The 26,883-nt window shown below is 37.5% G+C and overlaps 3 protein-coding genes across 3 annotated transcripts; 1 reads left to right on the top strand and 2 right to left on the bottom strand.

The window, feature by feature from the left end:
• Positions 8,574-14,287, top strand: LOC109225219 (metacaspase-1-like). Its single transcript, XM_019389814.1, has 5 exons — positions 8,574-9,078; positions 10,935-11,265; positions 13,202-13,322; positions 13,408-13,614; positions 13,918-14,287. The coding sequence occupies exons 1-5, from the start codon at positions 8,736-8,738 to the stop codon at positions 13,975-13,977; spliced, it is 1,062 nt and encodes a 353-aa protein (XP_019245359.1). The 5' UTR covers positions 8,574-8,735; the 3' UTR covers positions 13,978-14,287.
• On the bottom strand, positions 16,245-20,460 carry LOC109225218 (ATP synthase subunit delta', mitochondrial). Its single transcript, XM_019389813.1, has 2 exons — positions 20,072-20,460; positions 16,245-16,843 (listed from the first exon to the last, which is right to left on the bottom strand). The coding sequence occupies exons 1-2, from the start codon at positions 20,330-20,332 to the stop codon at positions 16,499-16,501; spliced, it is 606 nt and encodes a 201-aa protein (XP_019245358.1). The 5' UTR covers positions 20,333-20,460; the 3' UTR covers positions 16,245-16,498.
• On the bottom strand, positions 24,209-25,624 carry LOC109225925. Its single transcript, XM_019390732.1, has one exon. The coding sequence runs from the start codon at positions 25,622-25,624 to the stop codon at positions 24,209-24,211; it is 1,416 nt and encodes a 471-aa protein (XP_019246277.1).

Genomic DNA, 26,883 nt, shown 5'->3' with positions numbered 1-26,883 from the left:
AAGAATCTGTACATGTTATATTCGACGAAAATAACCTCTTGGTCGAGAAAGGAATTACTGCAGGTGATGAAGATCAAGCTCAGGAAACTCAGGAGACAAGCAAATCTCAAGAGTCAATTGATAAATATGCTGCGATAGAGTCAACTAATGATATCAGCAGCAGTGTACCAGATCATCCGATCGAGTCGACTACTAATGTAGTGCACCCAAACGAATGGAGAAGTGAACCTGAATATCCTCAAAAATTCATCATAGGGGATCCAAATGAAGGAAAGAAAACCAAGGGAGCTCTCAAAAAGAAAGTAAATTTAGCATTAATCTCTCAGGTTGAACCAAAGAAGATAAAGGAAGCTCTAAAAGATTCAAGTTGGGTACGAGCAATGCAGGAAGAGTTAGATCGGTTTGGTAAAAATCAAGTGTGGAAACTGATACCCAAACCTGAAAACGTCTCTGTAATCGGAACAAAGTGGGTCTTCAGAAATAAATTGAACGAGGATGGAAAGGTTGTAAGGAATAAAGCCAGATTAGTTGCTCAGGGATATTCACAACAAGAAGGAGTCGACTATGACGAAACTTTCACTCCAGTAGCTTGCTTGGAGTCTATACGAATACTTCTGGCATATGCATCATTTAAGGGATTTAGGTTATTTCAGATGGACGTCAAAAGTGCCTTTTTGAACGGATTTATTGAAGAAGAAGTATACGTGAAATAACCGCCTGGGTTTGTAGATTCAAAGTTTCCCTACCATGTATATAAGCTCACTAAGGCACTATATGGACTAAAGCAAGCTCCACGTGCATGGTATGATAGACTCAGTTCTTTTCTTATTGATCATGGCTTCACAAGAGGTAAAGTAGGCACTACCTTGTTTATTAAAAGATCATCAGAAGGTAATCTCATCATTCAGATTTATGTTGATGATATTATATTTGGTAGTGCTAACCCCCTTATGTGCAAGGAATTTTCAAATCTTATGCAAACTAAATTTGAAATGAGCATGATGGGAGAGCTAACATTCTTCCTTAGACTTCAAATTCAGCAATCTGAAGAAGGAACCTTTATATGTCAGACCAAATACACAAAGGAACTGATTCAAAAATTTGGCATGAGCAATGCAAAATCCATTGGCTCACCAATGAGTCCTTCAACGAGTCTAGACAAAGATGAACAGGGAATCCCTGTCGATGAAACTAAGTATCGTGGAATGATTGGCTCATTATTGTATGTGACTGCAAGTCGATCGGATATTATGTTCAGTGTGTGTAAATGTGCCAGGTTTCAATCAGCTCCTAAGGAATCTCATCTGACTGCAGTAAAGAGAATCATTCAATATCTCATTGGGACTGTCTCCCATGAACTATGGTATCCTCGCTCTAACTCTTTTAAATTAGAAGGTTTTTCAGATGCTGACCTTGCAGGTGACAAGGAAGATAGAAAGAGCACAAGTGGTACATGATTACTTGGAAAGGCATTAATATCCTGGAACAGTAGAAAACAAGCGTCAGTTGCATTATCTACCACTGAAGCTGAATACATTGCTATTGGACAATGTTGTGCACAACTACTGTGGATATCCCATCAACTGGGTTTAATAATTGTCCTTTACTCTTGCATTATTTATGCCTCCGTTTTCCCTCTCTTTTCTTCTTCTTTCACATCAGTTCTGTCGTTTAAAGTTGGAAAGCCAATCATCACGTCTATTCAACTGATGCCTTTTCCTTTTCTCTACTCAACCGTCAGAAGGTTCTCTTCTTAAGGCGGAGATCTCTTTTCAATCACCTTCATCCCTATCATCTAGAAAACCCTTCTCCAAAGCTCTGCTCAAACCACTTTCCTTCAATGGCCAAACAACCCAAGAACCCCTCCACTTCCATCAGAAAAAGTACCCGCTCCAAAACAAAACCCCCTTCTATGCCCCCAGAACAAGTAGACCTAGGGTCCGACCACTCTGAGGGTTTCGCTTCTTTGCAGTGAGATTTGTCTGATCACTCTCAAATCTTAGGAGAAAAAGCCCTAGGAAAACGACCTATAGAAGACCCCCATGTTTCCTCTACTCCAAAGAAATCCAAGATAGATCTTTCTGGCTCTCTAGAATCTGACCTGAATTTCTGGGATTCTCCAAACAGGGATTTCTTTATTTCCTTGAAAGACAAGCCCATTGCCCATGGAAGGGTAGTCGACCTTGACGACATGGAAGCCCTAAATTGTAAGGTAAAAAATCTCTTTGCTCATCAAGGGTGGTCTAAGTTCTTCTCTATTCCTCCGCCTAAGGGCTATGAACCCCTGGTAAAGATGTTTTACGCTAATCTTTGCTCTGGTAAACCTGATAGGTTGGAATCCTTAGTGCTAGGTAAGCGCATTGTTCTTGATTGTGCCTTATTTGATTCACTCTTTCAGTGTAAATGCTCTGGGTTTCCTATGCTTTTCAAAAATACCTGGCCCGATGATTTTGAATTTTCCTTTGACCAAGCTAAACGGTGTCTTGCTGAGTGTCCCTCTGAATCCCTTCCTAACCAGTTAGGCCCCTGTGATGTTAGTTTCGAAACTCGAGTCCCGGCTTACATTGTAGCAACTACTCTGCTTCCCTGCACTGGTACCTTTCCCACCTTCTCTCAAAGAGACACTTTCTTAGTATACTGCCTTGTGACCAAACTCAAAGTCAAGTTGTCCTCATGGTTCATTCATTTCATGATTGAAAGTGTAGAAGATCCCACCAGTCTACCCTATGGCACGGCCATCTCTCACATCCTGGAAGCTTACCAAATTTCCCTGTCCGCTTATCCCTTTATCACTGTCGAAATCTTATAATTCTAGAGCCTTTGCAAGTATGGGATATGTGAGTGTGAAGGTCTCCTCGGTTAAGAAGAATGAAGGTGATGTAAAGCATGCTCCTATAGATCCCAAGCCTAAACCCTCTGCCTCTCATCCCAGCCCTAGTGATCCTGATATTGGTGAGAAGCTTCGTGCCATTGACATTCAACTCTCTAAAATCAAAAGTCTCCTCACAGTCACTCAATCAAATGTTGGTGACATTCATGCCATCAGGGTCTGATGTGTCCAAGATAAGAGTTTCCGTTCTCAGAGTAAGGGAGAACGCTGTCAAGGCTTTCAGGGAGATTCATGACAGGTTGGATGGAGTGAGCATCTCAGCCAATGCTAGCTTTGAACAACTAAATGAGGCCATCTGCAACACTCTTACCTATTTTCTGCGTCGTTAATGTGGTTGCTTAAGACAATATTTTTTTTGATGTGCTGTTTTTGGGCTGTTCACTCAGCCATTGGACAACTTCTATTTTTGTTTTGTTTTGGTTGCTTCTGTTTGGACTATAACTCTGCTGCATAATGCTATATATTCTGTTTTAGTTCGTGGCTTGTTCTTTCTATTCCCTCTTTGCTGATGCCAAAAAGGGGGAGAAGAGTATATGTATCTGTATACAGGTATAGTCGATTGAAGTGCAAATGTATGCTAGCATCCTCTATGGCAGGAGCCGACTACAACATCTATAACCATGGACTAGTCATCTGCATGAACTAAGGGGGAGTACCATGAACCTGTCAACCGCATACATTGAGGGGGAGTAAAACACAGGGAAGTCAACTAATGTTTATACATATATATTATTTTGTCATCATCAAAAAGGGGGAGATTGTTAGATCTGATTTTAGTGATACAAATAATATATTTGTGCAGGAAATATGGATAACCATTCAAAGATGGAAGGAATCAATTAGAGAATATCAAGGAATCAAGGAGTTACTACGAGATTGAAGAAATCAATCAGGAAGCTTAAGGAAAGAAATCAATCAGCAAAGATCATGAAATCAATGGACAGCTACGATGGAAAGAATCAAGCAAGCCTAAACTTAAGGCATCAATCAAGTCCAGCACATTCAATCCGAAAGATTGAAGCAGACAAGAAGCATCGAAGATTCTGTAAGACGATTAATCGAGCTCGTATTTTCGGAAGGACCAACAATCAAGGAGTAAACCCGCGTCATCAAGATCTGTAGAAGGAAAGCCATCAATGCCCTCTCATCAAGGATGAGCAATGGCGAGTAACCTTATTCTTGGAAAGAATCAATCTCTTTCCAAGGATCAAATCTCTTGGGTTGTCAAATCTTCTCAGCAAACGGCCTTCACCAAACACCCTCTCTTTGTTCTACTGCAAACAAACATTGTAGCTCTCTAAGACCTGTTGTGTAACAAGTTAGAGAAGAAAGAGAGAACAACACTAGTGAGGCATTATATCAAAAGAGACGAGTGATATAGGAACTGAGCTATCACGTCATTTCCATTGTACTCGAAGAAACGCATTTACTAAAGAGAACTCTCTTGCAACCCAAGGGGACTGGACTAGGATTCACATTGAATCCGAACCAGTATAAAAATTCCGGTGTCTTTAATTCCTGCATTTACTTTCTGCATTTTACATTCTGCTATTACAACTGTTAGTTTATTGCATCTAGTCGACTAATCGATAAACCAGTCAACTAACAGAGATTAAGTTTAAAAATATACAATTCACCCCCCCCCCCCCCTTGTACTTTCAGATGCCACAAATTCATAGGGGTCCTTAGGAACTGTTTCATTTTGTGCATTTTGTTTAGTGGGAGTCAATTCACTATGGTTCATAGTTCATAGTCTTCTGCTGTTAGGAAGTCTTTCATTCTTGCTTTCCACCAACTGTAATATTTTCCATTGAACAGGGTTGGTCTGGTAGTTGATTGTCCTTCATTAATTCCGGCTGGAGCATGCATCTTGCTTCCAAGATCTCCGTAGGTGTTAACCGTGTGTGTGAAAGAATCCGCTCTGATACCAATTGTTAGTTTGAGTGCTTGTATGATTTACTAAACAACTTGGCTATTTACCGTGTTCCTTAAACTTGAAGTAAAGTAAACGCAACAGTTTTTATGTGGAAAATCACCCGGCTCAAAAGGTGCAAAAACCACGACCTACTATGTAGGATTTTCAACTTCAACTCCACTAGAACAATAAGCCAAAAATGTATCAATTACAAGACTGTAATTCAATACTCCTACTAAGACTATTTGATTTACAAGTTACTCCAACTTGTAAATTAATCATTCACTCCAACTCAGTAATTGTTTGTGATACTTTATTACAACTCGATTTCTTTAAACACATTTGCTAGACTGACTCAAGAAGAATACAATACAAGTACTCGACTAGGGTGAACAACATATGATTCTTCAGTTGATGTGTAAAAGGATAAAATCAGAAGTCCAAAGTAGATAGTATTTAAACGCATAGACTTGAGATCTTCTAGGAGTCCTGTACATAGTCAGCTTCTCCTTTGATAGGACTCCTATTGTTCCAAGGGGTTCCACAAGCTTTGGGACTCTTGTCTCTGACTGAATTATCAATATCTTCTTGAGCAACAACCCTTATCACATGTAGCAGCCTTCTTCCACCAAATTCGGGCTTGGGTAACTTTGAGATAAAGTTACTGTCTTGTACAGACGTACAATCATCAACTAGAGGAACTGGTCCTTTATCCTGAGTAGCTGGTTCTTAGAACAGTTAAGCAGCTTGAGGACCTGGTTCTTTGAATCATTGCATTTAAACACACTTTGTTAATCATCAAAACCTCAATACTGAACAGTTTTGTTTTAATTCACATAAATATTGGGGGATATATATAATCTTAATGATAGCTGGATTCTTCATATTGATACTAGAGGGAGCATATTTGTCAAAATGGAATATTGTTCTAGCTATTAATTAAAAGCGTATATTTCATGGTGGGTGATATAGGTGGAATCTATGACAAAGACTAAGAAAGTTAAGTGAAAATGGAACTCAAAAATCGCACTTTTAAAACAAGTTTTTCCTATTCTTTTCTCGCCAAATATATAAAATGTTTTTCTCCCACATATTGGAAAACAGTGACACGTTTAGAGATAAAAAAGTGACAATATAAAAATATTGCAGTATAGGGAACTACTCGAAGAACATGCCTACATTTTCTTCTTTTCCAGATGACCATTCTATCGGTCCCATAAAGAATGATACTTTTAGGTTTTCGGGAGTCAAATAAATTGTTTTTCATCACGATTTTCTTTAAACCTTTTAAATATTTTAATTTGTTAATTATTGTAATTTATAATATTCTTTATGTAACAACAACAACAACAACTACCCAGTAAAATTCCACATAGTGGGGTTTGGGTAGGGTAATGTGTACGCAGAGCTTACCCCTGCCCCGATAGGGCAGAGTCTTTATGTAATTTTAAATATATAAATTTTAAATTTTATTTTAAAAACTTAAAAATTTTATGACTGATTTCATGATTAAAATTAAGTAGCCTAACTCTCGAAATCCAATTATTTTTCCTTGCCACTTTGTTGTCTATGACTGATTTCATGATCAAAATTAAGTAGCCTAACTCTCGAAATCCAAAAAATATTATTTTTGTTTAGGACAAATGGAATATTAAAGTTTATAGCGCAACTAAATTGTGCCTATTGACTGTTTAAAAAGTTTTACGCTTACTGTACTTTTGCCAACTCCAATATACTGTTATTTCAAGGCTGTTTCACAGCTAAATCCAATAAGAAAAAAGTACTTTAAAAGTAATTAAGGGCTGAGAATTTTTTTCCTTAGCCACTTTGTTGTCTAGTTTGCAAGATTTCACTGTCTTGTTATGTAACTTTCTGAGGGGACAAGTAAATCATCGCTTTTGGGTGCAATTGTCAACTCAAACTTAACAGTTTGTTTGGATGGTTGTTCTTCGTTGTATTGTATTGTATTGTTATCCCAAAACAATATTTGTTTTGATTGTTTCATTATAATTAGTTGTATTGTATTGTTAAATCCATTGTTCCGGAACAATGAAAAGTCCCCTATTTTGAAACAACCAATTTGGTGTGGTGGGATTGTTTCCTATTTTTCTTTCCAATTATGCCCTAACTTATTACTCCATAATTCTATTTTACCCTTTATTTTTTTTTTTTTTTAGCTCCAAATCTCCAACTTATAACCTACTTTATTTTTTTCCAGACCAATGTTAAAGGTGTTTTGTTGCCTCCTGTTTTATTTTTTTCTCCTAATTTGCTTGTAACTCAATTCTAATTAGTTGTGCTCCTTTGTTTTGCCTTTTTCTGTCTCGCTCCTTTTTTCTGCTTTCTTATTGTGTTTTGCCTTCTTCTGTTTTGTTTTATAAAATTATTTTTATACATAATTTTGATAAATTTAATATTAAAACAATTGAGGGTATTTTAGTAAACTTATCAGTTACAATACAGTACGATACAGTCAAATCAAACACAAAATATTATTTAACAATAACAAACAATACAATCTATCCAAACATTGTATTCATAAAACGATACGGTACAATACGATACAATACAATACAATACATTATAAAACGATAGGGAACAATGATCCAAACAGAGTGTAAAAGTAAGAGATACATGCACTTTGTTTTTAATGCGTTTGTTTTAGAACATATTTTCTCACCAATAAGGGTCGTAGTGAAGTGATAAATACTCCTTTATCCTTAATCAGACGTTTCGAATTCGAACCTTGTCTATGGAATCACCTTTGTTAGTGAGCATTTTACCTCCCAATGTGAAACTTTTCTGCGCGAATTTGAACTTAGTTAGGCCCCTATAAAAATACCGCGCACCGAATGGGAAACCCAAAAAAAGACCATATATTTCCTCTATTCCATTTTATGTAAGTGCATTTTTTTTCATGTGTCCCAAAAAAAAGGGCATTTCAATATTGAGGAATAATTTAATTTAAACATTTCATTTAACCCGTAATGACATAACTTTATAACCATTAAAATGTTTTGTTATATTTTAAATTCTAAATTTTGATGTCATGTGATCAGGAGGCTACGGGTTCGAACTGTGGAAATAGCCTCCTGTAGAAATGTAGGGTAAAGTTGCTGTTAGGACCGAAAAATCAGGTGTCATGCGGAATCTAGCAAAGCAAACGTTGAACGACGATAAATCACAGAACAAAGAGAAATCTACCAAAAGTGACACAAACATTTAACGTGGTTCGGTCAACTGACCTACGCCCACGACGGAGATGAGCAATCCACTATAATAAAAGAGAGTACAAAATATTGAGAGAACAACCTCACGAAGAGGCAAACACAAGTGACACACTAACACTTGTCCCGTAAAGTTCTCCCCCTAAACAAGACTCTCAAGCCCCCTATTGCTACATTGTGGATGCTACTGAATGAGAAGGAGGGATCCTCAATTTATAGAAGTCCAAACATTTTTCTACAAGAAAAAGGACTAGCCAAATATTGGAGATCTATAATTTCCTTTTACAAAAAGGAAAACCCAATTAAGGTAAACATGTTGCCCTTTCCTTCAACAAATAGGAAAACTAAATATAGTAAGAAAATCTGGACAAACACCTAACAGTTGCGTACGATAGACCCTTGTAAACTGACCCTTCTTCGAACCTCGCGGGAGCTTAGTACACCGGGCTGCTTTTTTTTTTTCTTTTTTCTTAAGCTCCTCGCTCGGTATAACATGAGAGACGTGAGTAATAAATAGAAGCCACTCACTCCACAATTGGAATCATCCCCTGCTCTCCTTCCTACCAACACACAATCATTCCTACATCTAAACATCTGCTTCGCCAGAAACAATTGCATTTCACTTCTTACAATAGTCTGCAAACAATAAGACTATACTATTATACTAACAAACTTCATTCCGTTTTGTTTTCTTCATTAAAAAATGGACTGTCCGAACTGCCATACAACGTTATTACAACTTCCACATGGTGCTCAGTGCATGCGCTGTGCCGCCCGCCGTGCAGTCACTCGCATCGGCGGCCGGCTACAGCTACTTGCCTACAAAAACCACCACATTGCTCAGACCTTTTCTTCCTATGGCCGTCGTACACCTTCTAGTAATCAACTCCCTTCGCCTTTTGGCCGAAAAAGAGCTTTGATCATTGGTATTACGTATAAAAAGACCAAGAATGAGCTTAAGGGCTGTCTCAATGATGCTAAATGTATGAAGTATTTGCTTGTCAATCGATTCAAGTTTCCTCAAGATTCTGTTCTCATGCTCACTGGTAAAACATTCTTTCTCTCCTTATTACTTTAACTATCGAGTTTAACTTTTATACATAGATGGAAGGAACACGGTAATCTACATACATTAGATTGCTTGTAATTCGTAAATCGAGAACTTGTTCGCGTAGCGGAAGCGGAAGAAACCGCAGCTGGAATCACTAATCGGTGGTGATTGTCACGATATTTCGGAGCAACCCCCTATTCCACAATCTAAACCCTAACTGTAATTAAAAGAAAAGAGAGTAAAAAAATACTGCAGAAAGTATATTTTATTGTACATTTTAGGTATACTTATATAAAGAATATTAGGGTTGACTAATAATCCTAATGGGCCTTAAAGCATCGTTTATGGGTGAGCCCAAAGACAATATAAAAGAAATTTTACTTTTAGCAAATGACCAAATGATGACTACAAGCAATTAACAGCATGAAGAATAAGGCGGGTTACCTATTATAACAGGTTAAAATGTATATATACTGACTATTTTCATTGTCCGTGTATAACAACAACAAGAACGTATCCATTATAGTTCAACAAATGAGTTCTGGGGAGAATAATATATATGCAGATCTTACCCCTACTTTGAGAAGGTAGAGAGAGTGTTTTCTAAAGACCCTCGGCTCACGTTGTCAATGTATATAAATTAAATCCTACTTTTTCTGTATGGTCCAATGGGTCGTTTTCTGCTGGAATATATTCCCCGAGTATAAGTTAAAATCTTTGTCCTCGCCTACTTTCAAAACAAAGGGTTAATTTTCAAATATAAAGTTTAAGTTCTATATATTGACGGTATAAAACTATACATATTCAATTTTGAAATTGACAGTATATATAATTTAATGTAATCCTAAATGCAAATAGTCTTTTAGCGTTTCAGCTATTAATTTAATCCAACCTAATGGATTCTTTGATGCGCAATTCCACTTGAACTAGGCATCTGATTCATAGAGAGTATGATAATTGTATTTTGCTATAGAATTTCATTATATTATTGTCCCATTAACACATTATAAAATAATTTCCCTAAAGAATTAATTTAAGATGCCTTTGTAGCTTTCTTCAATCACAGTTTTCATAAAGAAAGTGCACCAATTAAAAATGTGTAAAGCTACTTAAAAATTTCATTATTTTGTTCTTCTTCAAAGCCTTTGTGTAAATTAGTAGGATTTTAAGTTCTATGCACGACGGTGTAAAGAACTTTTATATTCTTGGTATAATTTAATATTGTCATCGTTTATTATAGTTTAATACTTATTAAATAAAGTTACTTGTAATTACGTTTTAAGTGACCTGATTATGTATATAGTTTTTATACCATTAGTGCATAGAGTTTAAACTCTTGTTTGTACAAACCATTTTTTTCATTGTTAGTTTGTCGAATTTTATTACATTTTCTATTTGGAGGTCTATGGTTTCTGTTGACGGTACTGATATACTATCTCTTCTCGTCTTTTCCGTCTTCTTGAGCCGAGGGTCTATCGGAAACAGCCCCTCTCTCTCTGCCCCATCGGGGTAGGGGTAAGGTCTGTGTACACACTACCCTCCCCAGACCCCACATGTGGAATTTTACTGGGTCGTTCTTTTTGTTGTTGTTGTTGTTGTTGTTGTTGTTGTTCTACTTGGAGGTCTAGAAGGGGAGCCTTAGCGTAGCCGGAAAAGTTGCTGCCATGTGACCAGGAAGTTACGGGTTCGAGCCGTAAAAATAACCTCTTGCAGAAATGCAGGGTAAGGCTGCATACAATAAACCCTTGTGGTCCGGCACTTTCCCGGACCCCGTGCATAGCGGGAGTTTAGTCCACCGGGCTGCCCTTTTTGCCCTATATGGAGGTCTAATTTCAAATTTCCATTTTACAGAAGAAGAAAGAGATCCCTACAAGATTCCAACTAAACATAATATAAGAACAGCAATGTACTGGCTTATGCAAGGAGTTCAAGCAGGGGATTCTCTGGTGTTCCATTTTTCTGGTCATGGTTTACAGCAAAGGAATTACAATGGCGATGAAGTTGATGGTTATGACGAAACGCTTTGCCCTTTGGATTTTAAAACACAGGGTACGATTATTGATGACGAACTAAATGCAACACTCGTTAAGCCACTTCCTCCTGGAGCGAAGCTTCATGCCATAATAGATGCTTGTCACAGTGGAACTATGCTTGATTTGCCGTTCCTTTGTAGAATGGACAGGTCTGCAACACTACATTTTTGTTTCTTGCTAATACTTTTGTTTAGTAGGATAGTAGATACTAGAGTAGAGAAGAGTTAAATACGTAAAAATAGCACAGGCTAGCCAGTTTTTGGACTTAAAAAACAACCAGCCTTTGCAAAGTCATTGAAAAATAGCCATTGTTTTGCTGAAACACGGAAACTTTCAGCATAATATGCTGGATTATAGAGCTCTTGTGTATAAACTTCCAGCATACTATGTTGGAACTCCAGCACACGAAAAGTTCCAGCATAATATGCGGGATTATAGAGCTCCTGCATATATAAACTTCCAGCATATTATGATGGAACTCAAACACATTATAAAATCGAAAAAGGGTCTGATATATCCATGTACTATGATAAATTGTTTAAGATTATCTCTCGTTATACTATTGGGCCATAAAAGTCCCTACCGTCCAACTATCCTAACAAATCTACCCTTAGTTTAACGGAGGTGCCACGTGGCATCCATCCTTGCCTCTTTTTAAATTTGGGCACATAAGAGATGACCCGCTCCATGAAACCCACCAACCCATAACCCATTTATAAACCAAAGAGATATTTTTATATTGCATATTGGTGTAACAAAAAATTCAAAAACATACATACATATCTCCTGAATAGAGATTACTATTTGATTAATAGATGTTACTCTTGTTCTCCAAAATAAATTTCTAAAACTTAAAAAAACAAAAATCCAAATGTCGGAGAAGCGGAAGAACAACCGATTTAGTGAAGAATCCCAATAAAACGAAAACCAAAATAGAAAAACAAATTTAAGGTCTAAAAACGGAACAAAAACAGAGAAATGAAATAGGAACGGCCTAAAAATATTAAAAAATAATTTTTGAACCTTTAGATTGTAGAATCATCATAAGGTCGAGAGGAAAAGCCATTGAAGGTCGAACAGCATCTAGAGAGAGAGAGAGTATATAGATAGATAGAGAGAGATATATTCTCTTCTAGTGATTTTATTGCTTTTGATGTTTCATTTGAAAAATCAGGAAGAGGCATCTGCCACACAAGTGAATATGTTGCCCTACTGTCTTCTGTTTTGTTTTAACAAAAGAAATAAGTACCAAGCTAACAAATTCATTAAAAAAAACTAGCAGAGAGCAATACATGTGGCTTGCACATTTGTTGATGTGGGGAAAGAGTTCAAACTTAATCCGAAAATGAAATGGACAAAGCTGGAGAGTATTTTCATGTTCTAGATAGTTAGTGAGAGAAGAAAATGAAACAGGAAAATGAAATGGACGAAATGGGTATTATTTGGTTTAGAAATGGGTTATGGGTTGGTGGGTTTCATGGAGCGGGTCGTCTCTTATGTGCCCAGATTTAAAAAGAGGCAAGGATGGATGCCACGTGGCACCTCCGTCAAAGTAAGGGCAGATTTGTTAGGATAATTGGACGGTAGGGACTTTTATGGCCCAATAGTATAATGGGGGATAATTTTAAACAATTTACCACAGTACAGGGATATATCAGACCCTTTTCCGTTATAAAATTTCAGCATATTATACTGGAAGCTCATATGTAAAAAATTTGAACTGCAACATATTATGCCGGAATATCTCAAGATTTTTAAGAGTGTTTTTGTTCAGATTTTATCTTTATTACATGATAAGTTGTTAAATTTCAATTACTTTTGAAATTATGGATATTTTTCAATTACCAATCATAATATGGCTATTTCTGATTTTATCCCGTTAAATACACGGATGATCTTTCAACTTTTAATTTGTTGTACCGATGTCATAAAACTAATTTTGTAGCAAATAAGCACTCAGATATGCCTATAAATCACATAAATATATAATGCCAGAAAATTTTGCCATGACACCTGATTATTTCAATCCCAACAAATTTAACTCTCCCTTCAATTAAGTGATATAAGAGAGTTTTATGGATACAGTACTGGACGATATGTGTGGGAAGATCATCGTCCTCCTTCAGGAGTATGGAAAGGAACAAGTGGTGGAGAAGTCATATCTTTCAGTGGTTGCGACGATCATCAAAATTCTTCAGATACAGATGTAAAATCCTTTTAACATCCTAACTTTTGATTTTCTTTGAATTAACCTAAGTAAGCTAATAGAATGACTTATTAATTGATAACAGAGTTTGTCTAAGGTCACTTCAACTGGTGCAATGACTTTTTCTTTTATCCAAGCAATTGAACGTGGACAAGGAACAACTTATGGGAGTATTCTGAATGCAATTAGATCTTCCATTCACAATTCTGGTGGTGATGTAGGAGGCAAAATTGTCACATCTCTTCTCACAATGCTTATTAATGGAGGAAGCATTGGCATTGGGATGAGACAGGTAACTTTAATTTTAGCTTATAATACATTTTGTTGGAACTGAATTGTCCTTTAAATGTAAAAGGAATGAAGATTAAATTGATCTATTTCCAGAAAATAAAGGGCTTTTTGCACTTTTAGCCCGCGCCAGAAACTATTTACGTTCGGTAGCCGAAAAAGTGTATAAATTTTGTATAGTTTTTGTATATAACATACAGAATGTATATATATACAAAAAATATACATTTCTTTGGCTATTATTTTGAGAGCGGCTATACAGTGTCATTTTCCCGAAAATAATAAATAATTTGCCTTTTGGTTGCAGGAGCCGCAGTTGACTGCTACTGAGCCATTTGATGTGTACACCAAACCATTCGTGTTATAACATCTTTAGCAACATTAGCTACCTCTGGTTTTCATGTACTTTGGGTCTCCTTGCGTTTGCAGTTGTTTTAACCTCTGTATTGCTAAATTTCCTTCCCCTCTTTCCTTTCTTTTTCTTTGTATCTTTCCCTCTCAATGAACACAGTTTAATTTGTCTTGGTATAACTTACAGTGTTGACAGTTGACACTTTAGGAAATGAATTGATTCTTGAATCAAAAATAGCTGTGTCAATTGAATGTACTGCAATATATGCAGGGAGATGAATGTTGAAAGTACATATTCTGAGGCAGAATGATATTTGTTAAAGATATACTCATATATCCTTCTTTCTCATTTCATTTTTTTCCGGTTCATATGTTGTTGGTAGCTTTTCCTGGCCTTGTTGTGAATATTTGCTTGTTTCTATTCTTCCTCTCAAGCCGATGATATTTCGGAAACAGCCTCTCTGCCTCCCCAAGGTAGGGATAACGTCTGCATACACATTACCCTTCCCAAACCCCACTCGCGGGATCCCATTGGATTGTTTGTTGTTGTTGTATTGTTTCTGTTTCCTTAGCAGCTGGAAATGGCAGAAATAATGTAATAGTATAATATTACTTGCTTTCAGTGCATTCCGTCTTTTCTTTAGCCGAGGGTTCGAAAACAATCTATGTACCCTTCCGGATTAGGGGTAAGGCTGCATACATCCTACCCTCCCCAGACCCCACTTGTGGGATTACAGTGGATTGTTGTTGTAATGTAATAGTATAATAGTAAAATCTAGCGAAGGTTTATGAACAGCGTAATTTTGATGCTTTACTTAGACTTGAATGAAATTGGTGCTAGATATAATAGAAAAAGAAAAAGGGAAATAGGTAAATAAAGGCCTCTTTTTACCTTCAAATTCACTTTGGACGTCCGCCTCCTACTAAGTTTCAACGCTGTCTACACAGCCCATTAAACTTGGCCTAATATTTTATTTGGGCACTCTAACTAACTCTTGTTCCATTTTGGCCCTTCAATTCCACTTTTTTTGTTCCACTTTAACACAAAATTTTTTCCCTCTAGGTAAAAATGTAGAGCGTGCAAATACCCAACTGCTACCCCCCCCACCCCACTTCCCCCCCTCCCCCCCCCTCCCCCCCCGCAAAATTTTTTTTTGGTAATTTCAAAGTATTTTGTTTTTTCCTTTTTTCTGCCCACATCCAGAGGAAAAATATTTTTTTAAAATATATTTTCAGTAATAACTACAGGTTCAACTGAACCCATAACTTTCGACGCAGAGTAAAAATTTGTATGTAAAAATTCATTAAAAATGTAAAAAAAATAGATATGAACCCATAATATTTAAAAATATAATAGGTTCTTTTGTTCCACTTTGACACAAAAACTTTTATCCCAGGCAAAAATACAGCGCGGACAAATACCCAGCTGCTACCCCCACCACCCGCATTTTTTTTTGTAATTTCAAATTATTATTTTTTCGTTTTTTCTGCCCCCTCTCGTGGAAAAAATATTTTTATGTATATATTTTCAGTAATAACTACGGGTTCAACTGAACCGATAAATTTCGACGCGGAGTAAAAATTTGTATGTAAAAATTCATTAAAATTGTAAAAAATAGATATAAACCCATAACTTTAAAAATATAATGGCTTCAATATTAAAAACATTAAAATTGAATCCATATGATTTAAATTCTGGATCCGCCTCCACGTTAGGAGTATGAAAAATAGTCAGCTTTTGTGTCAAAGTGGAACAAAAGAAATGGGGTTGGAGGGCCAAAATGGAACAAGGCTGAGTTAAAGTGCCAAAATGAAAAATTGGGCCAAGTTTAATGGGTTGTGTATGTATTTGGCCATGGAAATTTGGCTGAAAAATGGTCCCTCACACGCCTAAAGGGGGAGGCAAATCACACACTAAATCTAGTGAGCTTTTGTGTTAAAGTGGAACAAAGAAAATGGAGTTGGAGGGCCAAAATGGAACAAGAGTTAGTTAGAGTGCCAAAATGAAATATTGGGCCAAGTTTAATGGATTGTGTATGTATTTGGCCTTTATTAATTTATTTGCTTGACATTACATCAAGTCAAGCTAAAATGTGTTTCATTTTCCAAGCCTCATCAGAGGCATACTGTTAAAGAAAGCTTGTCCAAGACAATGATAATGCTAGGATCTAAAACAGATAAATTATGTAAAGCAACGGTAACGTAAAGCTCTGTAACGGCAACAAACAGACAGAGTGAGAACTGGAAACCAACACAAAGAATACACCCGAACTGAAAATCAGGTAGCATGAGACGACTGCACAATTGCTTTTAAACAATCTATTTCTCATTACTGCAGTTTAGCATACAGCTGAAAAGGAAAGCTTAACGCAACATTTATTTAAAGTGATGACTTAAAATAGGTATTCCACATATACTTGAACAAGACAATATATGTCGGAAATCAGCTTATGCAAAAGGCTGAAGAAGTCGATCAAGCAGACACAAAGGAAAAAAGAAAATTGAACAAGGACAAAGATTGTATCCCTGCTTGTTGCTTAACCAGTGAGAGCAGCATTAAGGGCACTGTGTACATCAACTCCAATCTGGGCTTCAGCTTTTTCTACGTCAGTTGAGGCAGTGCCTAGCTTCTGTGTAAACTCAGCGAGGCCCTTTTGAACCAAATTGGCATCGATGCGGTCAAGTGGTACAGCTTCAACAGCAATTATATCAGCAAAAGAATTTGCATGAACAAATGCAAATCCACCACTCACAAAGTACTTGGTCACATCGTTGCCTTCATGAACGGATAAGACACCAGGCTTCAGCTCAGCAATCGTCGCTACATGTCCAGGTAAAACACCCATCTGTCCCGTAGTTGCAGGGATTATAACCATGTCAACCTGCATATAATGCAAAAGGGAGGATGATCAAAGCTTGTATGAGATTTTCCAGAGCCAATCATGCACATTCCTCAAGAGCATACTACTACACCTCACACAAGTCTTTGTGCATCATTTGACAACTGTTGAAACATTGAATGAGAAACAAAATGTTTCTCTGTTTTATTAATGTTCAGTATACAATGCTAAACTTAATGCAACTACAGTCAGAACCTCGAATATATCAACCATTTGTGGAGCACCCTTGAAAGTTAGCCCAAATTTTAATAAGGACGAAGTTTGTCAAAGGCAGCAAGACTCCATGCTGATCAGATTCTTGTGAAACTTAATACAACTGAACGGCTATATTACTGTGTTGTTATCCAGAAGATTCACTGATATCTCTTCACTTCAAGTTTCAAATAATTGTACCACCGGTAGAATAATTATTTTGTTGCATTATTCCCTTGTAGCATAAACTAATCAACTGAATTAGGCAAATAAATGTTCCTTAGGAAGGCCATCCTTGCAAAAAGAGTATTAACTTCTTAGTTAAACCAAATTTAAATTATACAAAAGGACGAACAAATTATTAGTTGCTTTTTCCAAAGCAATAACTGCTAACTAATTCATTCCTCAAAAGGAGATTTCACAAGGATTTTTCGCATGAAATTACTATTAAGCAAGAATAAGATAAAAAGGCTTCAACTTTAGTAACCTTCATGAAGCAAAATTGGACCCATTATACTACCATAAAAGACTTCCTCTGATCCAGTTGATCCCTCAAAAAAACAATTTACCCACAAGCTACACGTGTAGTCCCCACTTGACCAACTTTACATTGTAAAATGTCTACAACGCGTGTGACTGTCACGCTTAAAAGCTTAAACTGTTAGAGATGGAGCACTTTTATTTACTTAATTTTATCTTCAACACACTTTCACGTGCATGTCTGATTCTTTTTCATGAACCAAACACATGATAATATTTTTTTACGGCAACGACACTTGAACCCAAAACCTTTAATTATTCTAACTTGATATTGAGGTATGTGATCACCTCATTTAAAAACTTACACCATTAGAGATCTACGTCATTTCATGGGTTTGATATGTGACCACTCATCTAAATATTTAACCATCTATTCCATATTTGTTCTTGATGACATTTCTCTTTCAGGCCTCTTTTTCATAACTCAATCCCAATACCACTTCATAAATAAACCCCTAGATCTTTGATTTCCAATCGCCCATCTCTCTTACTCTTGGAGAGTGTGCTCCATTTGAATAGGTTACAGGACTTCCTTCCATTATCACCTTGCCACAGCCCACAAGAAATCTCTTCTCACTTTATCAATTATCTTCTCAGAATCTCAATCTAGGCTGACAAAGGAAACAAGAATTCACATAAATTGGTAGAGAATCCAGCACACCGTTAATCACTAATCTTCCCCAAAGGAAATGCATTGATTGTTACAGCTCGCAACCCTCTTTTCACACCTTTCCAACACTCCCTGCCATATCTCTTCAGCTCAGTGTCTATCACCAAAAGGAAGACCCAACAGTAGGCAAAGTCCCTGTCAGACAGCCCAGAATTCTAGCCAAACTAGCACTAACACTGTTTCACACCTCATTGGAAGGGAACGAGTTTTTCCTCCAATTAATATGAAGACCAGAGTTTGCTTCAAATACCACTAGAATCAACTTCAAATGTCTTAATTGACTACTAGATCATCACAAAGGAAGAGGATATCATTTCTTACAATAAGTGAGAGAATTCCATATTACATTAATACTAAATCCCTGTAACCTTCATTTATGTTAGCCACTTTCAACATACCGCTGATATTTCAATCACTAAAACGAATAGGGAGGAGGAGATGGGATCTCCCTGTCTCACCCTTCTTAAAATCGAAAAGAATCCTTCAGGAACTCCAGTTATCATTACGGAGCACTTAAAAGTGCTCACACAAAAACTTATCTAGCTAATCTATTTACCATCAAATCCCATTTCCTTTAGCATATTGGTAAGAGAACTACATTTATGATTAGAGAGCAGTAAACACTAAACAGTGCTCACACAAAAAATTATCCAGCTAATCTATCTGCTATCAAATCCCTCCTTAAGCATATTAGTAAGGAAACTTGAATTAACATTATCAGAGACCTTCTCAATGTCTAACTTACACAGGAGTCGGGACTCACAATAAGTTCCTTTTTTGTCTTGTGTTTAAGCATTCATTGGCAATTAGTGCAACATCCAGGATGTTCCTTCCCCTTATAAAAGCCATATGTGCATCATCCACCAGCTTATGCACCACCTTTTTGAGTTTCTGACAATATCTTTGAGATAATCTTGTAGATGCTTCCAATCAAACATACGCCTAAAATCCCTTTAAACTTCACAGCTTCAATCTTTTGGGTATTAAGGCCAAAAACGGATCCAAGATTTAAACTTTATACGTTAGAGTTCGGAATTCTACCCCACCACATTAGATTTACAGGCTTCGAAAATCTATTATTTGTACTTATTTAGCCAATTTATTAACACATATACAGGATCAGAGCCAAAGTTACTGGGATCGGATGAAATCATAACATTAACAATGCATCCGCCCTTGACTAAGGCTATGAAGGTGGCAGTGAACCTCTTTTCGAACCTCTCTTGCTTTAACATCAACATTAAAAGTTGAAATTCATGCAAATTTAAGCATGCAAAATAACATTCTTGTGTGTCACTTCATGAACATCAAATCATTTGAATCTAGATGGAGTCTAATACTCCCTATCTTATTTTTCTTCTTTTTGATACGCAACGGTGTCTATTACTCCCTTTCTTCTATTTTATACTACACTATCACCGTTGGAAAGCAATCAATTTTTTCTTTGACTACCAGCTACCTTCCACCATATGCACAGGTACCAAGTAACTCTGCCCACCAGGTCTTAGGCAAATGGAAGGAAATCACCTAGTATTATTTTTGCCTCAAGTGAGATTTGAACCTGAAACCTCATGGTTCTCCTCCTACTTCATTTACCACTAAGCAATCATAAATATTACTATGAAATATAATTTTCAAATCAATAAATTCTATCAATCAAAATCTGAATTCAAATCGAAAATTTAGATGCTTTATCATCAATAGTTAAGGACTACTAGTATCTTAAAACTCCGAATTCAAATCGAAAATCAACACATCATAAACGAGGAAATTCAAAAGGAAGAGCTAATTTTCCATATTATTATTACCTCTTTACCAGAGAGTTCAGAGGAGTAAGGAAGGACAAAGTTGACAGTGAGCTTAGACGGAATCGACGACGGTGTAGCGGGCCTCGCAGCCATGAATGCAGATGGAGTTTTAGGTGGTTCCACATTTGGAACTACTTTCCTCCAAGCTTCGATGAAGTTGGAATCTGCAACGGACTCCGCAGGCAGATCGGTTGAAAATGGGCGGCGCCACTTCATTGTGGTGGTGGCTCTGGTCAGGAATCGAGAACCGTGTCGGAACATTGTTACGGCGATAAGGGGGCGGAGATCGACGGCGATTTTGCAGAATGTGATCGGAGTTTTGGAAATGCAACGAGGGCTTGGTGGAATGACTGACTTGCTGGATCCTATCCAAGGCCCAAATGTAAAGGAATTTTCTATTTCTAGTAAAAATTTGATATGGTATTTAAAATGTTAATTTCACTTAAATATAAATGTTTAGTAATAATGAAAAAAAAATTAGAGTAATGAAGTGAAACTTTCACTTAATAGATAAAATATTATGTCAAATTTAAAAGTTGAATAGATTAATCAATTTAATTTCTTGAAAGTTATAAAGTGGTATAAAACTATAATTGAGTCAATATTACAAAATGAGAAAAAGTATCATATAAACTAAAACAGAAGGAATAATATTGTTAGTTTTTTATATGATCTCAATATAAATTTGTTTTTCTTTTGTGATTTAAGAGACCTATTTTGCGGTGAACCTATTTTTTAGTACACAGGAAAAGACTAAATAAATTTCTTTAAAAAATTTAAATATGTCCTCCTCTTCGATGAGCTTCATAGTAAATACACAATCCATTTCCATTTCCATTTCTAATTATTATATCCTCTTTTTCTTTTAATGCTAATTTTAGTTCTTGTTTGATGTTTCATGGTACCGTAATGACGCTTGATATATGCTTCATCTTACCTGATAAACGGAGAATCCTATTTAATTCTTAAGGAAATTAATTTTATTTTACCAAATTTAATGACCTCCGTTTTAATAAAAAAAATTACCTACATTTCTTATTTTATATATATATATATATATATATATATATATATATATATTAGGTGTAATTTATGTGTGGGAGGAAGAACAAAAGAAATAAAAACGAATATAAGCTGAGAAAACNATATATATATATATATATATATATATATATATATATAAAGCTTATAACAAAAACTAGGAAATACAATGCATAGTATTGTCTATGCCGGAGTACTGTAATTCCCCCAATACTGCGATGCTTTGTTCAACTGTATTAATATTACATGCCAAAAATTTTCTAACAACTTTAGTTTCTAAGATGTCTGCCCAAAATATATCATTTGCAAACATCAGAGGAACTGCTAGTATGCTGGTTCGTCCCAAAAAACATGACTTTGTTGCCTCTTTCGCCAGCACATCGGCCACCTTATTATGCTCCCTGTAGGTGTGCCTCACCGTTACCTTGTCCATCCTTTGCATTAACAACCTGCATTCACAAATCATAGGATCATAAGTTAAGTTACTTGCGAGAAGCATCTGAATTATTTCAGCCGAGTCAGCATTGATGTCCAGAGGATCCATCCATTTTGCTCCGCTAGTTGTAGCCCTTTTAGGAGAGCTTTCAGCTCAGCCATGGTATTGGTGGTATGTGGTATATTCTCCATATCCCCCATAATCCAATCCCCATTATGGTTCCTGAATACTCCACTGATTCCTCCAATGCCTGGATTACCCTTGGCAGCACCATCCGTGTTTAGTTTGTAGTGGCCTCTCCTAGGGCGCTCTCATTTCACATTGGTGTGAAAAAGGCTTCTTGATGGCACCATTCTTCACCAACATAAAGTATTTTGTTGCTTTTGAGATGGTGTTGGTGGTGCTGATGCTATCTTTTTTGTTGTTGAAGAGGTTGTGATTTCTAGTTAGCCACCAAAAATAGAAGGGAGTGATGTTCTCCCAAGGAATGCTTCTGTTAAAGTATGCGTTCTTAAGCTTGTTCCATGTTGATGGCCATAGTTGGGCTGAGAAAATGGGATTTAGCTGTCTACTTGTAGTAGAAGTCTTTGATAGTAACTCCTACTAGAATTGACTTGCATTTGTGCATTCAAAGAAAATGTGCTCACTTGTTTCTTGATTTCTTTGACAGAAGCAACATTGGGGGTTACAGTTAACCCCAATTCTGTGCAGGTAGGCTCTAGTAGGCAACCTGTTTTGGGCAAGGAGCCATATGAAGCTCTTAACTTTGTTAGGAGCTATCAATTTCCATATCCAAGTGAAGGTCTCTTCCTCCCCATTTCCCAAATACTCTTTGTTATTGCTAAGGAAGGTATAGGCTGATTTGTTGTTGAAGGACCCGCTTGGAGTCAATCCCCATATTAGCCTATCCTCTTTGGTCGTATTGGGAGGGATGAAAATAGATTTGATCATGTTGGAGATATTTCCAAGCATGTCCATAGAGATTGAAGAGAAGTCCCAGTTCCCAGAATTGTAGACAGAGTCTACTTTGATAGCTAAGTCGTTTGGGGTTAGGGGGCCTGCAATCATTTTTCTAATGGCTAGCTGGTTAGGGATCCAAGTATCATTCATGAAACTCACCCTGTTGCCCTTATGGACCACCTATCTACTAGCATTCCTGCATGTATCCTATCCCTTGAGGATGCATTGCCAGATAGGAGATTTTGGTTTCCTGGGGGTATGGTTCCAGTTACAGTGCTTAGAAATCAGCACTCTAGCCCATAAGCTGGAAGTGTTATGGTAGATCCTCCAAGCCAGACTGGCATGAGAAGCTTTATTTTTCAGCTCAGCTTTTTGTAAGCCCAGGACACCATTGCACTTCTTCCTAGTGACTTTATCCCAGCTAACTAGGTGCATTTTTTTCTTATTAGGGGTAGTGCCCCAGATAAAAATTTCTTTATTCTATCAATTTTCTTGGTGGTTTTGGTGGGCAAATTGATGTATTGCATGACATGGCTAGGGATACTACTGAGTGATGTCTTGGCCAGAATGGTCCTTCCAGTCATGTTGAGACAATTTATTTTCCAGCCAGCCAGTTTGGATTGCATATTGTCTATTATGAACTGGAAATCAAAACTAGTGGGTCTCTGAACATAGGGAATACCAAGATATTTTCTAAAGGAATCAGTAGCTTGGATTGACAATGCATTTGTAAGACCTTCCATGGTATCCTGGTTTGTGTTAGAGGAGAAAAGAACTCTGGACTTAGTGAGGTTAATTATTTGGCCAGAGTTCTCATTGAAAGCCTGCAGGATAGAATATATGATGGTGCAGTTCCTATTGTTGGCCTTGGCAAACAATGTAAAGTCTTCAGCAAAGAAGAAGCGGGAGATTCTTGGGCTAGACTTGTTGATACTGATAGGCTGCCATTGCATGTCCAGTACAGCTTGATCAATTGACTTGGAGAGTTTGTCCATACACAGAATGAATAGGTAAGGGGAGATGGGGTCCCCTTGTCTGATGCCTCTGGAGGGCTTAAAAGATTCAGTTTTGCCTTCATTTACTAAGATTGAGGTGCTGGATGAGCTAATGCATGACAGGATTAGCTTAGTGAGCCTAGGTGGGAAGTTGAAGGCATAGAGTGTGTCTCTAATGAAAGATCACTCTAGCCTGTCAAAATCTTTTTCTAAATCTATTTTGAGGATCATATGAGCCTGTCTCCCCTTCATGTTCCCAAAGTGAGTAATATACTCTTGCACAATGATAGCATTATCAAAAGCCCTCCTATTTGAAAGAAAATTGGCCTGGCTAGGGCCAATTATGTCAGGTAGCATAGGCTTGATTCTGTTGATAATAATCTTAGTGATGGACTTGTAGATGGTGTTACAAAGTCCAATTGGTCTGAAGTTTTTGAGCATGGAAGCTTGGGGGCACTTAGGATGAGACATCAATGTTTGATTCATGGTCTAATTCATGGAGTTAGTATCGAATAATTGCTTGTAGAAATCAATTACTGAGTTTCCTACAATGCTCCAATACTTCTGATAGAAGAAAGGATGGAGACCATCAGGCCCAGGAGCCTTTAAAGGCTTGAAGGAAAAGATGGCCATTTTTGTTTCACTGATCTCAAGAGGCGTATCCAATCTATTCCTTTGAGAATCTGATAGGATATGGGTATCCATTTAGTTGGTAGTGGAGATGGGAGCTTGTGTGTGTGAGGAGGTGTAGAGATTCTTGAAGAAGGACACAATGGATGCCTTAATGTCCCCTTGGTCATAGAGCCAGCTTCCACTCTCTTCTTTGAGGAAGAGGATCCTATTTCTTCTTCTCTTGTTGAGAGTGGACGTGTGGAAGAATTTAGTGTTGGAATCCCCTTCATTTAGCCAGTTAATCCTAGATTTGAGTTTCCAGAAATCTTCCTCGTTTTTTAAGATGGAATCAAGCTCACTGGTCAGGTTGCTTTCTAGGTTTAACATGTAACTACTGAACTGGTAATTAGGAGATTTTTGGATTCCAGCAATTCTGGCTAGCATTCTTCTTTTTTTATGGAATATATTGTCAAAAGTGTGCCTATTCCACTGAGTCACAATGCTCTTGAAAGTTTCAGTAGATTGGATTAGGTGGGAGTTAATGGTGAAAGCCTCATTGATGATACTAGGAAAGGATGGGTGGCTAGTCCACATGGATTCAAACCTAAAGGGTCTGTTGGAGTAATTAAGAGAGTCCCCTTTTAGCACAACTTGAATGGGGCAGTGGTCAGAGTGGGTCCTAGGTAGGTGTATCACAGTAGCCTCAAGGTACTGGAAAGTCCAGCTCTCATTGGCAAAACACCTATCGATCCTCTCAAGGATCAGACTAGTCTTATTCTTATATCTTTTGTTAGTCCAGGTGAATTTATTTCCTTTATAACCTAAGTCTAATAAGTTGCATTCATTAAGGCAATCCCAGAACAAGTTACTACGGCTTGGGTTAATTGGGTTGCCCCCAAATTTATCCCTAGCTTTTAGGACTTCATTGAAGTCTCCACCCAAAAACCAATTGTTTGGGTAGCTTTTGGAGATAGTAACTAGGCTTTCCCAGAGTAACTTCCTATTAGCTAAAACGTTACTAGCATAAATAGCAGAAAATAACCAAGGGGTGTGATCTGGAAGTACCTTAACCATGGCATGGATTCCTTGAGGGGTGGTGGAAACCTCATCCACGGTGACATTGTCCTCTTTCCACATCAACATAATCCTCCCAGATAAGCCAATAGCCGGAGATTGGATTAGCATATCGAAATGCAGCTCTTCTGCCAGCTTTTTTTGGTCAGCCATCTTAATCTCTAGCAGAACCATTAGGGCTGGCTTATGGAGATGAACTATATCCATGCAGTGCCTCTTGAACTCAGCATTGTTGCCACCCCTAACATTCCATATGATGTAGTTTATCATGGGTGGTTGGTGGTATGGGGGCTGGCTTTTCTGAGGTTTCTCCGATCCCAGTGGAGTCCTTGTTAGGATCGCTTGGTTCTTTCTCCTCACGCTGAAAACTGGTGTCAGGTTGAGGAGCGGCTTGGTCATTCCCTGGTGTGGTGAGACACTAGGCTCAGTCCGCATTTGGTCATTGTTCTTGGGCACAGCAACACCAGTACTTCGCTGGTCTCCACACTAAACTCTATTGCCCTGACTGAGTCTAGTAGTAGAGAGTCTGTGCGAAGGGGACCGTAGGTTGTTCCTTCCAATTCCGGTGGGCTTTTCCTTTTCAGAAGATCTAGGGCTTTGTTGATTTCCCTTGTAATGTTTCCCAGCGGTGGTGACTGGTTCTTCTCTAGTGGAGCAGAAGGTGATGGAGCCTGGTGTATTTGGGGTTTGATGGTCACAAACACCGGAGACGTTGCAGGGTCTTCCATTGCCGGATATGGAAAGAACGGTATTGACTAGAACGTTTGGGAAATTAGACTGTTGAGCATTGGTGGATCCATGTTTGGTTGCATGTGGCCGTTGCTTCTTATTGTTTGCAAAGGCAGCCAAGGCCTTGTTCAGGGCTTCCACTGTTACGCTCGCCTGATGCGCCGGATTCTGGACAATCAATATCACTGGTTGATTTTCCAGGGTGAAATTGTAGGCTAGACCCTGCCCTTGTAATGCCACCTCCAGCCAGGATGCCGGGGAGTGGTTCGGTGGTAGTGGTAATGACGTCATAATGGTGGGTGGCATTTGTTTTTTTTTATTATTTTTGTGTTTTTTTTTGCTACTTTGGGTAAGGATCACGCCCAACTATGCCTTATAAAAAGGACAAGCAGTCGTTGCAAATATAATCTAAGTATTTGCCCAGAGTCGAATCCACTCGGAATTAACCTACCAATTACTCTTGTTAGACTCACTAAATTCTTCGTGATCAACTTCCCAGATATTTTGAATAACAATTGGCGATATTTTTACTAGCTATAACTGAATAAAGTTAAGTAAACTAAAAGCTAATTATGATTGAGTTGTAAACAATTAAGAGAAGGATCTAAGGTTGTGATTTCCCCTATTGATGGAATCCCTTCCTGTTATGTTTCATATAGATTTGGATAATCGTCTCTATCGATCATGAGCACTCTTACTACCATAAATCTCTCCCGAGTAATTACGACAATTTACTAGACGCACTCTCCCGAGTTACGCTAGCTAGCTTTTATTATAGCTCACTTTAGATCACATCCAAGGCTTCGTAATCCCTAATCCCGCCTTTAAACCCTCGGTTATTGATTCCTCATATACTTTGGGAGCGGTGTTGTTCAACAATTACCTAAATATGCACTCTCTTTCGAGTAATACATACTAAATAGGCACAGCTAATTGAGGATCCTATCAGTTAACTACAACAAGAA

Source organism: Nicotiana attenuata, chromosome 5, assembly GCF_001879085.1.
Source record: "Nicotiana attenuata strain UT chromosome 5, NIATTr2, whole genome shotgun sequence".
Classification (NCBI taxonomy): domain Eukaryota; kingdom Viridiplantae; phylum Streptophyta; class Magnoliopsida; order Solanales; family Solanaceae; genus Nicotiana; species Nicotiana attenuata.
The sequence above is the reverse complement of the archived record's forward strand: the minus strand, read 5'-3'. Positions and strand labels throughout refer to the sequence as shown.